Source organism: Strongylocentrotus purpuratus, unplaced genomic scaffold (genome assembly GCF_000002235.5).
Source record: "Strongylocentrotus purpuratus isolate Spur 01 unplaced genomic scaffold, Spur_5.0 spur5_scaffold_8, whole genome shotgun sequence".
NCBI lineage: Eukaryota > Metazoa > Echinodermata > Echinoidea > Camarodonta > Strongylocentrotidae > Strongylocentrotus > Strongylocentrotus purpuratus.
In genome coordinates, this window is record NW_022145614.1 from 27,203,328 (window position 1) to 27,216,261 (window position 12,934).

General features: G+C 39.6%; 2 protein-coding genes across 2 annotated transcripts in view; one reads left to right on the forward strand and one right to left on the reverse strand.

The window, feature by feature from the left end:
• Window positions 1-6,264, reverse strand: part of LOC577327 (chromodomain-helicase-DNA-binding protein 8) — a 52,014-nt gene extending 45,750 nt beyond the window's left edge. Inside the window, exons 1-3 of the mRNA XM_030976130.1 lie at window positions 6,162-6,264; window positions 824-2,859; window positions 73-194 (exon numbers count right to left, since the gene is read on the reverse strand). Of these exons, the coding sequence (XP_030831990.1) occupies window positions 73-194; window positions 824-2,777 (2,076 nt within the window). The 5' untranslated portion in view covers window positions 2,778-2,859; window positions 6,162-6,264. The remainder of the gene's footprint in view (window positions 1-72; window positions 195-823; window positions 2,860-6,161) is intronic.
• A 2,606-nt stretch (window positions 6,265-8,870) lies between these two features.
• On the forward strand, window positions 8,871-9,792 carry LOC100892207 (heat shock transcription factor, Y-linked). The gene is made up of 2 exons (XM_030976131.1): window positions 8,871-9,713; window positions 9,749-9,792. The coding sequence occupies exons 1-2, from the start codon at window positions 8,909-8,911 to the stop codon at window positions 9,790-9,792; spliced, it is 849 nt and encodes a 282-aa protein (XP_030831991.1). The 5' UTR covers window positions 8,871-8,908.
• The last annotated feature ends 3,142 nt before the right edge of the window (window positions 9,793-12,934 follow it).

The window sequence follows — 12,934 nt, forward strand, 5'->3', positions numbered from 1 at the left end:
ATAAACAATTAAAGTATCATTTAAGGGCATATGGAAATTATAGTCAGTATCTTCAGGTAGAATGAAACATACCTTGGCCTTGGCAGACAACTGTGCAGCCATTTGTAGTTTTTGGAGCCTGGCCTGCAACTGCTTGAGCTTATCTACCGTTTCTTGGGTCTTCGGCTGGTTCTGAAGTTTGTTCAACTCTTCCCCTGAATAGTAGAAAAGATTGTGAGATTACGAGAATGTCATTGTTCTGCCCCTGCTGGCAAGCTGACAAGGTCATAGTTATGTACTAGTCAAAGTTGGCATGAAAATATTGATACTATGGATTTCATAATAACTTTAAGAAACGTTGAGCTACCAATGCCAAATTCAAGTGTGTAGGATAAGTTTAAGTATCTATTTGTATTCTTTTCAGTTCCTATTCCAACAAAACATGCATAAAACAACAGTTTTACTTCCTACAACAAATCTGGAAGACTTTTTAATTCTAAAACCATTCAATTCAAGAGTAAAACATCAAGTGGAATTACGGTACTCGTCAATTCAACAATGGATCGGGGGGGGGGGGGGGGGGAGGGTCACAGTATTGGAAATGATGGAGAAGACTGATAAAGTCCCGACCCTTACCCAGGGCTTAAATTAATCCAAGGCCATGGCCGTGGATGCCCCTTTGATTGGCCTCAATGCCCCTTTGATTGGCCTCAATGCCCCTCTCATTGGCCTTGGAGATTTGTTGTGCCCTTTCAAATTCTTCCCATTTGTGCTGTAATATAGGAAAGTGCCCTATAGAAAAGTGGCCTTGCCCTAAAAATATTGAAATTTAAGGCCTGCTTACCTATCTCTTTGACCTCCTCTCCAATGTTAGCAGCTGTCTGGTTGACAAGAATGACCAGCTGAGTTGGTTTCTGGCCGGCCTTGGTGGGCAGGATCTTCACCAATTTCTGCTGGTGTGAACTGGTGCCAGCGCCCGACGTCGATGCTACTCCAGGTACAGTAGTCACAGTCACAGTGTTGTCAGTCTTCTCACTGGCGACTCCTGTCTTGGGAAGGACTGATGCAAAGCTGATCACCTTCTTGTTGATGGTGATCTTCTGGGGACTGGTGGTTGACACGGTCGATAGGGATTGGGTTGTGAACGTTGGTGCCATCGAAATGACTTTGGAGGTGACCGTTTGACCAGCGCTGGTCAAATGCTTGATACTCCCTGCAGCAGTGGTGGTGATGGTAGTAAAAAGCTTGACCGCAGCACCTTGACCTCTGGGAGAAAGGGACAATGTCTTTGGTGAGGTGACACGCATTGTTTGCACTCCAGGCTTGGGCTGCATATTGGTGGTACCGGCTGTTGAGTTCACCACAGTGGCGATCTGCTGGCCACCAGCTCCCGATACAATATGGACCACTGTGTTTCCTTGTCTTATCGGAGAAATCCTATTGATAGAAGGTACGTTTGAAGAACCAGGCGATTTTGGAGAGGCAATTGATATAGACTTTCCACCAGTACTGGAAGCAGTAGAGGGAACTATGATACATGTCTGTCCTTGTGAGGTTCTTACAGTATTCCCTCCACTACTTTGTATAAGCTTGACTTGGCCCTGATTTAGTGTGCTCACGTTAGATACCCGAGGAATCTGCACTTTTTGGTTTGCTAAGATCTGGTATATATTTTGTGCAGAAAGAGTGGTTGGTGCCTTACCATCTGTGGTCTTGGATGCATCACCGACTTGCGACTGAGGGGGTAATACAATACGGATGGTGCCAGGCTGGGAAATCAAGGATGACTTCCTTGCAGGACTACCTGGAACCGTGGTGGTAGTACTTGATGAGCTTGGTTGGGAAACCACCACCAGACGTGTTCCCGTACCTCCTGCTCCTGGTTGTTGTACGACAGCAAACTGAACAGGTGACTTGTTCTGCTGCTGGGGAAGTTGGACTGTCTGCTGTGGCTGTGCTTGTGCCTGCTGCGGTTGTTGCAATGTGATCACTTTGTGCAAGCCCTGCTGGGTTTGGACCAGCTGGATTTGTCCTGTGTTGGTACTGCCTGCAGAGGAACCTGGTAACACAAGACGAATGGGCTGCTGTTTTCCATCACCCGACTTTCCTTGAGCTCCCAAAGTCAACACCTGACCAGATTGTTGCAGTTTCTGCAGAATAGTGTTGTCTTTGAGGCGCAGCTGAACTTTCATTGGCTGTGACGTGTTTGGCTGCTGCGTTGGACTGGTCTTTGTCACAAATTTAATCTGCGGCTGATTTTGCTGGGTCACCATGACGGGTTTTCCTGTCGCTTGTACTGTGGTAGTGTTGGGAACAGTGGAAAGGATAGAAGCTCCCACATTAGAAGATGGCTGCTGTACATTCCTGCTGGTTAGTATAACCTTCTGTCCAGATTGGGTAACCAATCCTCCACTGGTCTGAATCAAGTATGGTTTGCCAGCAGATGACGTCTGCAGCTGCACAGGTTTTCCAACATTCCCTGATGATGCTGGTGTAGTAATATAAAAGGTCTGTGCTCCTTGCTTCACAGTCTTCCCCTGAAGCATGTTAGAAACTTGCTGGACGCCGATAGTGACCTTGTTTTGACCCCTTGGACTAACAGATCCACTTGAGGCTCCAGGTGACGTCACAAGAACAGGAGCACTGGTAGATGCAGATGCAACTTCAGTCTGGGATACAACTGTGGGAGAAGCCAGTTTTGCTAGTAGCTGGAGACCCTGTGTAATTGGAACAGAGTCATCTTTGTCTCCATTTCCAGAACCTGATGGGGTCACGGTGGACCCCTGATCTTGATCCATTGCTCTTGGTGGTGCCTCAACACCCGATGCCCACTTCTGAATTGATGAAGGTGATAGCCAGATGCAACAAAGATATCACCACCTGGAATAGAATAATAGAAACAATCTAAAATTTTAAAGCACAAACTATGGTGTTTTGACTGGTGAAGGCCCGAAATGTAGATGTGCATGATGTCTTACATAAACATGGGCATGCATCCAAGTATCAAAAACATTCAGCAACATCGAAGAATGTGAAATATAATAATTATCATCAGTGGGAACAAATGGTGTTCATCTGGTCATTTGCAATTAGGTATCACAGAAGAGCTGCGTTGAGTGGGGACACGCAGAGCTCAACCACGCAAATTCTCTCTTTATCAAGGAAGATTTTCATATCATGGAAAAAATAAATATTATAAAATTATGTCTCTCGAAAGCTCAGGATTCTGTCTTTCATGTCATGTCATTTTCATCAAAATCCATCAATTACTTACAACACAGTTGCTTGTGATTTACCCTCTAATTCATACCGTGTCACTTTGCTTGTCCCCATTTTTATTTGACCGCCGATTTGTATCACTAGTTTTAGCTCAATGCGCTTGAACGTCATTTGTCTTTGAGTTTTAAAAATCCACTGGTTGGAAAGAGCACATCTTAAGCTTTATTTTCATATAAAAAATGATGGGGGTATGTTTCAAAAAGATCGTGAAAAATCAGAGTGAAAAGTTTGAAACAATTTTTCTATATCAGAAAAACATACTTTTAATTCAATTTTGATACGAGAAGAAAGAGAATTTACTGGAGAATACGATCATGTAAATATTCAGAATGACCGCGAGATGGCGCTATAGCGTAAATCCGATGAATACAGCTGTACCCTGACACTATGAACATGACGCCAAAGAAAGCGGACAAAATATACTGTTCCTCAGGTAGACAAAGGAACATCCCTTCACTGCTATTATGTGTAAAAATTATATGTAAAAATGTGTAGAACAGGTGAATATGCATGTGTCACCTGTTCTACACATTTTTACACAATAGCAGTGAAGGGATGTTCCTTTGTCTACCTGGACAAAAAAGCTTAAGTGTGCTTTAAAATATGAAGTTTTAAGAGTTTACAGCCATTTTCAAATGCCATTTAAAATTAATTAAAATGGATTTGATGGTCCAAACTTACAGAAATAATTAATCTATATATATATACCCCAGATATGCTAAAATTCAGCCCCTCTTGATAGACACTCTTAAATCTAGCCATGTTTCAAAACCCATGAAAACTCGTTCCAACCACGCAAAAATAGCCATTTGTCACACGCATCAAAATGGGCTTCATATAATTATTTGAAAAATTCCACACAAAAAAATTTGTCAAAAGAACCTGAAAAAAAATAGGCATGTAGAAATCCATACAGAGAACAGATTTCTTGAAAAGAAAGGTGATTCATCAATTAATTACAAAATTGTGTCACCATGAAAATGGCTAATTGTCAGTTATAGCCTAATTATGCAAAATTTGACCATTTCGTCTCTTATGTAAGTGGCCGTATTTTCAAAAGTGCTTAATCGAATTTGACAAATGAGGTATCAAAACTCCTTTTCCCATGTGCTCTAAAAGGAAATTGGCAGGGGAAATGAAATGTACCGGTAGATACTTTCAAACTTAAGCTGTGGTACCTATTGCAATGGAACTTTACTTTCATAGGTCTGCCTTTTTTAATGCAAATTTATTATTTATAAGTGACTCTGAAAACTGTGAATCCATGCAAGTTTCAACTCTAACAGGGACCTGTAATACAGACATTCCCAAAATCAACGTCTGGAGTTCATGAATATAGGTTAGGCCCGAGTCATCACTGGTTTTGCCGAACCTGGGTTTGACTTGAAAATTCTGGTACGTTTAAACTCATTGCGCTCTCTGCTTAAGTGGGTTCTCTCTCAGTGAAGTCAAAACCGCTCAAGCGGTCAGCTAATGGGAGCATGTCAACCCGCTGTACCGCGCTCGCGCTAGGTGCTCAAGTCCGCGAGCGTTTACTTTTTAGGACGCGTCTGTCTGCGTTTACGGACGGAGACGAGCCTTGCTTATGCGGACGATCCTTATTCTCGGACCAGCGCCCCTACTGTCGATATTGTCAATTATTCTTTAATTCATTATTAGTAATTTAGTCTAGAGACTCTGAGACTGAAGAGTCTAGGCCTAGACCTAGACCGAATTTTCCGTCTCTTTCGTTCGTTAGCCTCTTATTGGGGTAGGGTCGGCTCTCTCTTTAGAGACGGAAGCCGTTTATACACATGTCCTTGCTAACGCCACGGCCAGTTCTGGTCGTAGCGTTTTGCCCCCAAAATCCCCCAAAATGTCATTTTACCTCGAGCATGTTATATTGTAAATTAGGCCTAGGCTATAATAAATCAGTTCCACTTACCAACTTGACTGAAATAATCAGTTTAATAGTCCCTTTTTAGGAAATTATGGGTCAAAATCGGAATCCATGTTGAAAAAGATTTTCAAAATGGATTTCGATTTTGACCCATAATTTCCTAAAAAGGGACTATTAAACTGATTATTTCAGTCAAGTTGGTAAGTGGAACTGATTTATTATAGCCTAGGCCTAATTTACAATATAACATGCTCGAGGTAAAATGACATTTTGGGGGATTTTGGGGGCAAAACGCTACGACCAGAACTGGCCGTGGCGTTAGCAAGGACATGTGTATAAACGGCTTCCGTCTCTAAAGAGAGAGCCGACCCTACCCCAATAAGAGGCTAACGAACGAAAGAGACGGAAAATTCGGTCTAGGCCTAGACCCTACTGAAAATTAAAAACTGACTTGTTCAAACGAAAAAAAATCTTTCAGTTTTACTGTTTTTAAGTCATTTGTTTTGGGGAAAATTATTGCTCTACTGAACCTATCTTGTCATCACATGGGCAACTTTATCGCTTTAAATGGCTTGCCTTTACCAGCATACGAAGTCGGACAAATGGTATTATTACGGTGTAGGCCGGGCCTACACAGTAATCAAACCAGCCGCCTCTGCCCCGTCCCCGCCGGGTCAACATGCACTGTCCGTGCTAAGCCGCCGCCGCCACGCGCTATGCTTGCCTCATGCCTCTAAACCAGCGGCAGCACACACAGGCTGAAGTATTGCACACACAAACACACACAGAAACACCACAGATCCATGCCTTTCAACACGGATGCGGTGTCATTGCATTCACAATACATGTACATGTACAGCTCAATATCTTCAACACTGATAAAATGTCTGACGATGAAACAAAAAATGAACCGAAAATTTCACCATTCGTGATACTTTTTCACAAAAATACGTGAATCAATAGGGTCCAAAATTATTCCATTGCATGCAATAGTTCTCACACTTAATACTACGACATTACTTACAACCATGACATTGAAGAAAAGTGGAATTTACAGTCGATAACTGCTGGAAGCTGGCCAGTAAATGTGCACATACTGCACACAAAGTACCTGTATAATCGCTCGGGCAATTCATTCCTAAAGCAAGAGTTATGATTGGACGATACAGATTTACTAAAAATAAAATATATCTTAAATTTTACTTTTTAGCAACATTTATCATAGAAAATTAATAAGTTTTGGTTTATCTTTACTATTTAACGCAATAAAAAGTGACAAATTTACATTTGTATGACTAAAATCTTGACAAATGTAAATATTTGTATAATTAGGCTAATGGCCTACCGCCAATCACTGAACATCTTTCATACATCATTGCGAAATGCATGGCATGGCTAAGATATTGTCATCCAATGGGAAACCGCTCTACAGATGACGACATCGACTGATTATTATGACACCATCAAAACGTCGTACTGTGCAGTAAACATCTAACAACAAAGAAGTAATAGATCAAGCAGGGAGGTGAGACTTTAACTCGCATGCCCTGGATCAAGGCCTATTTCGTGAGGAAATTGTTATTTTTAAAACGAGTGCTAAATATCATCATGACGCACAATTCACTATGTACTTCACGCCCATGCCTATAACCACTAGTTTCTACCAGGGATATGCAGAACAAATAGAAAAGAGGAAGAAAAGAAAGAAACAATAAACGGACTAAATCATTTAAAAAGTACCCCTCCCATCTCCTCCTAATAAAAACATTACAAAATAAAATGGATTCGTTTGGATGGCGTTCTGTGTACTAAGAAGTGATACACGATATTCCCCCATTGAAATGTATAGTACCATGCACTATAACAAATTTAATACATTATTGTCATAATCATTTTATTATCATTCATATTTTTTAAATTATTTTATTATCATTATTAACATTTATTAGTATGTACCTGGTGACGTCTACAAGACTTGCAAACATTAATAAATCTAAATGAATAAATGAATAAATAAATAGACAGATAATAAGTGAATATATAAATAAATATTTATATTTATTTACATAAAGAAACAAATACAAATTAAATCGTCATCTCTGAAGAATTTCACTTTTAATAATTGACTGTTGCTCGAATTATAAAAGCTATTGTTGCTTGCTGAAATTCAGTTGATTAAAAATAAACCCTTTATTATGCCGATACGTTTATAATCTATAAGCAAACAAATCAGTCGACTTACATGATGATCCACTGAAACCACTGCAGAGGCGGGGGAGCCGGGGGCAGGTGGTGCACAGTGCCCCTCACATTTTCAAGTACCCCTAAAGTGCCCCTTTTTACTGAGAAAATGTGCCCCCAATCTATTTATAATAAGTGCCCGTTCCCCACCTCTGATAAGTGCCCCCTTCGCCGATGATGATTGCCCCTATTCAAATCTGAGAGGTGCCCATTTTACTTTCACTGACAATTTAGTGCCCTTCCCCTTCTGATAAGTGCCCCTTCTCACATGTCTGATAAAAAACTCTATTAAAATCTCATACGTGCCCCTTTGCGTTATCACAAGTGCCCCTATTAAGCTGAGGTGAGTGCCTCTTTTCAGGTACAAAAAAATTACACTCACCATCTTTGACAAGTGCCCCTTCACCTCTTTTAATTGCCTCTTTTTAAATCTGAGGGGTGTCACTTTTATCTTGAACGTTAACTTTTTAAGTGCATCTTTGCATCTCCGGCGAGAGCCCTTATGAAATTTGAAAGGTGCTCCCTTTATCATTGTAATAAGTGCCCCTTTTTATCTCTGATAATTGCCTCTTTTGTTTTGGAGCATAGTGAATGAAAGAAGTGAAGGTGACGGAAGTGACTACCCCCTCACAGGTTTTTGAAGTTTTGGTTGTATTAAAAAATTACATCCCTTATCAAGACTATAGTATAAAAACAAGCAATATACTTTTTCACATTTCCCGGTTTTCTCGGTTTTTACTTGTACATTTTGAAGGATATTATACAAGGGAGCGCAGCTACCTGGTGAAAAGATTTTTGCATTTTTATTTGTCTAAACCCTCCAGAGCCTGTGTATTGCAGTCTTTAGTCAGTATTTGCTATACATTTTGTTGTACTTTTTCAAATTTTGAGGGGGGACGTGTCCCCCCTCCCCCCGGATCGCCGCCCCTGCTGGTAGTTGATTTGAAACTGTAATTTGAAGAAGTTTACATGCAAATTGCAATATAAAGACGTATGTTAGGCAATAATATAAAAGATAAATATTTATGATGGTAAGAGCTAATTTTTATAGAAACACTTCGTTAAATCCATCACTGAAGGCAAAAGTTTTGGCTTTATTTTTTATAATAAGCGCCAGGACACCCCCCCCCCCCCATCACACATCTATAATTAATTGATATAATTACATCGCCTATACATACACCACCTCCTCCGACCCCCCCCCCCCCCCCCCCACCACCAACCATACGCAAAGTACACAGCTAGCTAGCTGCTTGCAGTTCATTCGAATTATGTTCTATATGGAAGCGTACGAGTACGCGCATTGGATATAACGCACGCAACATGCACTAAGTACGCAATGTACGCAGTGTAGGCGCAGTACATGCGCGCGCGTACGTCGAGTAAATGCATCGAATCGATTAAGAATCGAAATCAGCTGATTTTAGGAATTAACATCGAAAGAAGGGAGCTACTAATAAACAAGGAAGTGCTAGCTATCACTATATTTTCAGCAAATTTCACTAAAATAGAGACGGCAAAGAAGAAAAAATGTCACTGAAGATACCCCGGGTTAACTGCTCCGATAAATATTTATCGTGCCCCATCAATGTGAATGCTTTTCCAGGAAAGCTTTGGAAGTTGGTGAATGACTCTAACTACCAGTCCATCCAATGGAGCAGTTGTGGCACCATCATTGTTGTCGATGCGCACCATTTTAAAGAAGAAGTGCTCCGGATAGGCGAATACAGCGTCTTCAAGACCCAAAATTTCTCCAGTTTTGTACGTCAGCTCAATCTCTACGGATTTCGGAAAATTGCCACCACCTCAAGTTCCAAATTCACTGAATACAAGACGAGCATGAAACGCGGTTCTTATTCCAATCCACTTCACTGTTTTGCTCACAACTTTTTTCTCCAGCACCGCCCCGATCTCCTTCCTAGAGTTAGGCGCACCAGTTCTGCCAACAAGCGACGTCCCGGTTTCGGCCAAGTCGAGACCGCTTTCTACGGGCAGAACGGAAACACCTTCCGGATCTTAGGTAGATGTGGACAGAATGCGGCACCAGCGTCGTTCATCACCACTGGACCTGCACAGACAACAGTTCCATCCACGTCGTATGTCTACCCACCATCTTTGACGATAGAATCTGCAGCACAGCAACATTTTGTGAACCAAACCAAACCTAGTCACATGCCGTCGTATTATAATTCAGATTCAGAATCAGATTATTCTGATGCTGATGATCTTGCAGAGGAATCACCAAGTTCTTCTGCTTTGTTGACAAAATCCAGTGCCAAGGTACTCTGGGGTCAAGGTCAGAATTCTCATGTCAAAGGAGACACGTCAAATGAAAGCAGCCCTTGTTCGCAATCTTCTTCTAGTTCTAAGCTCATTTCAAAAGCAGAGACGGGATTTCCATCGAGTGTCTATGATGCCCGTGGACGATTGCAGAAGTTCATGGTTGTCCAGCGAAGCCCAAACTTAGGAGTACCTCCCAGACCCTATCCAGAATCCCCTCCTTTAGGTAGGTTCAAAAGCAAGGAACTTTGAAAAATATTTTGGTCCTTAGGCTGCCTTAGGTCTTTTATTTTCACAATTTTTGTTAAAGGGAGGCTTTACTACTTCAGCTAGATAGAAGGGATTAGACCACCCAGTGAGCCAGCGAGGTCACTGTGACAGGTGGCTATCTCATTAACTCAGCTCTCATTTAACATAAGAAAAAGAGGATCATGGGGGACCAACAGGCACCGATTTGGGAAGTTTTCTACATAGAGGGAGCAAGTAGCTACAAGTAGGACAGTGTGCCTTTAAAGTAACTTTTTTTTTATAAGTAGAATTTAGACGAAAAGGCTTGGCTCTTGATAGGCCTAGATATAGACCCTATGGCAGATAACAGACCTAGTATAGATTTCTAAATGCACATTCATTTAAGCAACTGATTTGTTTTCTTGAAACTTTGTAATTTTATTTGTTCTGATCTTAATATTGAGGGTATGCTTACCAAAGCTTAGTTTAATAGTCTGTATAAGAATAGATAGTATCATTTAACCAAAGATATTTACCTACATGCAGATATGATTATGAGTTAGTATAAGTAATCATGAAGAGGAGTGAATTTTAATGAATGCATGAAAGTTTTATCTCTTTCTTCTCTGCTTTCTGTTTTCTTCCACAGATCATTTAAACACCAATCAGACATCAAGCACATCCTTTTGGTCTCCGGTATTAGGGTCTAGTTGCTGTACAAGGCCTGTCGGGCAGGAATCAGAAATCTATGGGTATCAGCAGGTCCTGGACTACCCTTCTGCTCAGTCAGTCCCCTACATGAGTGGCTACCCATTAGCACCTTACCTGTCATGTAGTCCTGCTTCTGCTGTTCCTCCAGAAAATATGATGTCAAGTAATTATACTTTTCTGGTTTACTTTTGATTAAATGTAGGAAATGTATCCTAATATAACCAAGTTGATTTTTAGTAAAATGAAAATCGACAGAAACAGGTTAGTGATAGGATGATTGGGGATGGTCTGATGCAGAGGATATTTAAAAAAAAAATGTAATTTCAAGACAAATGGGCAACTCTATGACTAACTTGGGAGCAGCCACTCCATTTGTTTTGTGTTAAGAAGTATCCCTTTTCTTTTTTTGTTAAAGGAATTCATAAAGGGGGACTGGGATGTACTCAGTAATAATTGCAGGTCACAGATAATGTATGTCTATGATTAAATATTTTCTTTAGAGAAATTGATCAAGTTTTTATTTGATTCTGGTTTAAATTCTGTTTAATGAAATGCATGAAAACAATCATCCAATTGTATTCCAATCCATTTTAATCATATCCAATTATACTCTAACTTTATAGCCAATTATAACAATTTATTATAACATTAAATGATTTTCTATAGAAAATTGATATGATAAATGAAAATCAACTAAATTAATGCACAAGTATCTGATTAAACTTTATACTGAAAAAGATATTTCTTGGTCAAAAGGTTCAATGTTGGAACTTAGTTAAAAGAAATGAAATATGATAGCTTAATAATTTTTTTAATTATTTGTCTCTTTCTCATTTACACAGTGGCATATCACCCAGGCTCTCCTGCTATCTGTAGCCCTCATGCCAACTATACCAGCCCTACTCTCTGTAATCATGGCGACAAAGATGAAGAAGAAGACGTCCCAAAAGAGAACTTCAAGAAGGTTGTGGTGAAACAAGAATTGAAGGAGGCTCATCACTCATATTCCGCCCTGGTTGAAGAGGGGGACGATTCCCCATCTCCCCGGCTAGCTCACTGTCGATTTGTGTGGAACAATTGCGACAACGAAAGGGACAGGGTAGAGAGATATGCCCAAAAGTCACAGCACTTGCTTTATACCACAGAAGGTTGAAAGCAGTAGATCATCAAAACTTCTTATATGTATCTACCCTTTCTTTGTTATGCTTGACCATCATTACACGTCTTTATCAAGATCAAAAGAAAATGTGTTTCATTTCATGCCTTTACTTTCTATGCTTTGATATTTTTCTGTCAAGCCACTCATAATACTCATTTGACTGATACAGGTAAATCCTTCTGAATTGAGTGCACTCGACATGACTAGTAGTCATCAACACATTTCATGTGTGTTTTACATTTCATGTGTTGTTCGTATGTGTCCTCTTACTCCTCAAACTTGTCACCACAGTAGAAATAACGTCAACGAAAACATATATATGTACCATAATATGAAAACAAGATTTTTTTTTTATAAACTTGTCACCATTAGTACATGTACTAGTAGGAAAGGATGTTATTAGCAAGTGGTCTATCCATGGTAGCATTGTATTGCAATTGTGTTCATAACTTTCATTTTTATTTTATGACCAATCACACACAAACTATTACCTCAAGTGTGAAACCCTGCTCCTCGTTGGCAGAAAAGGAGAATTAAGTGAAATTGAATCGGCACTCTTCTAAAAGAGCTCTTGTAATGTAATTGGTTGGTGCATATTTCTGTTTACATTATTTCTGTAATGGAATAGGTGCGTGGGAAACATGTTATCAATTTCAACTCTTTCCTTCCAGCAGAAGTATCTTCATAATATTACAAAATATAAGGTCAAACTTATTGTACAGATATGATATTTTGTCTGATTTAACTATTGTTCAAAAGAGTAAAGGTGACTAGAATGATTTGGTTCATTTCTGCACTTCTCTGGAAGTGAATAAAATTGTATTTAAGTAATTTTTAATGTAATTACAATACTATTTCTGCATGGTGATAATTATTTTCAAAGTTATTGTCTTAACATTAGTCTTTTGAGATATTGTTTATATATACCAATTTAAGATTGTTTTATGTTTGTTGAATTTCTCTTTTTGACTTCATCTTAATTTATACATGTACATATTTGTACATGATAATGTAGTTTTTATGAAACAAACATTCTTTGAAAAAATGTGTGCATTTTCTTCCCAATGTTTATACATACAACTGTTCTTAGTGCAAAAGGGGTTTTGCATTTAGTGCTCTGATATTACATACATTTTACATACTCTAGTTTTGTATGCCCAATTAAAATGTTCTACCTT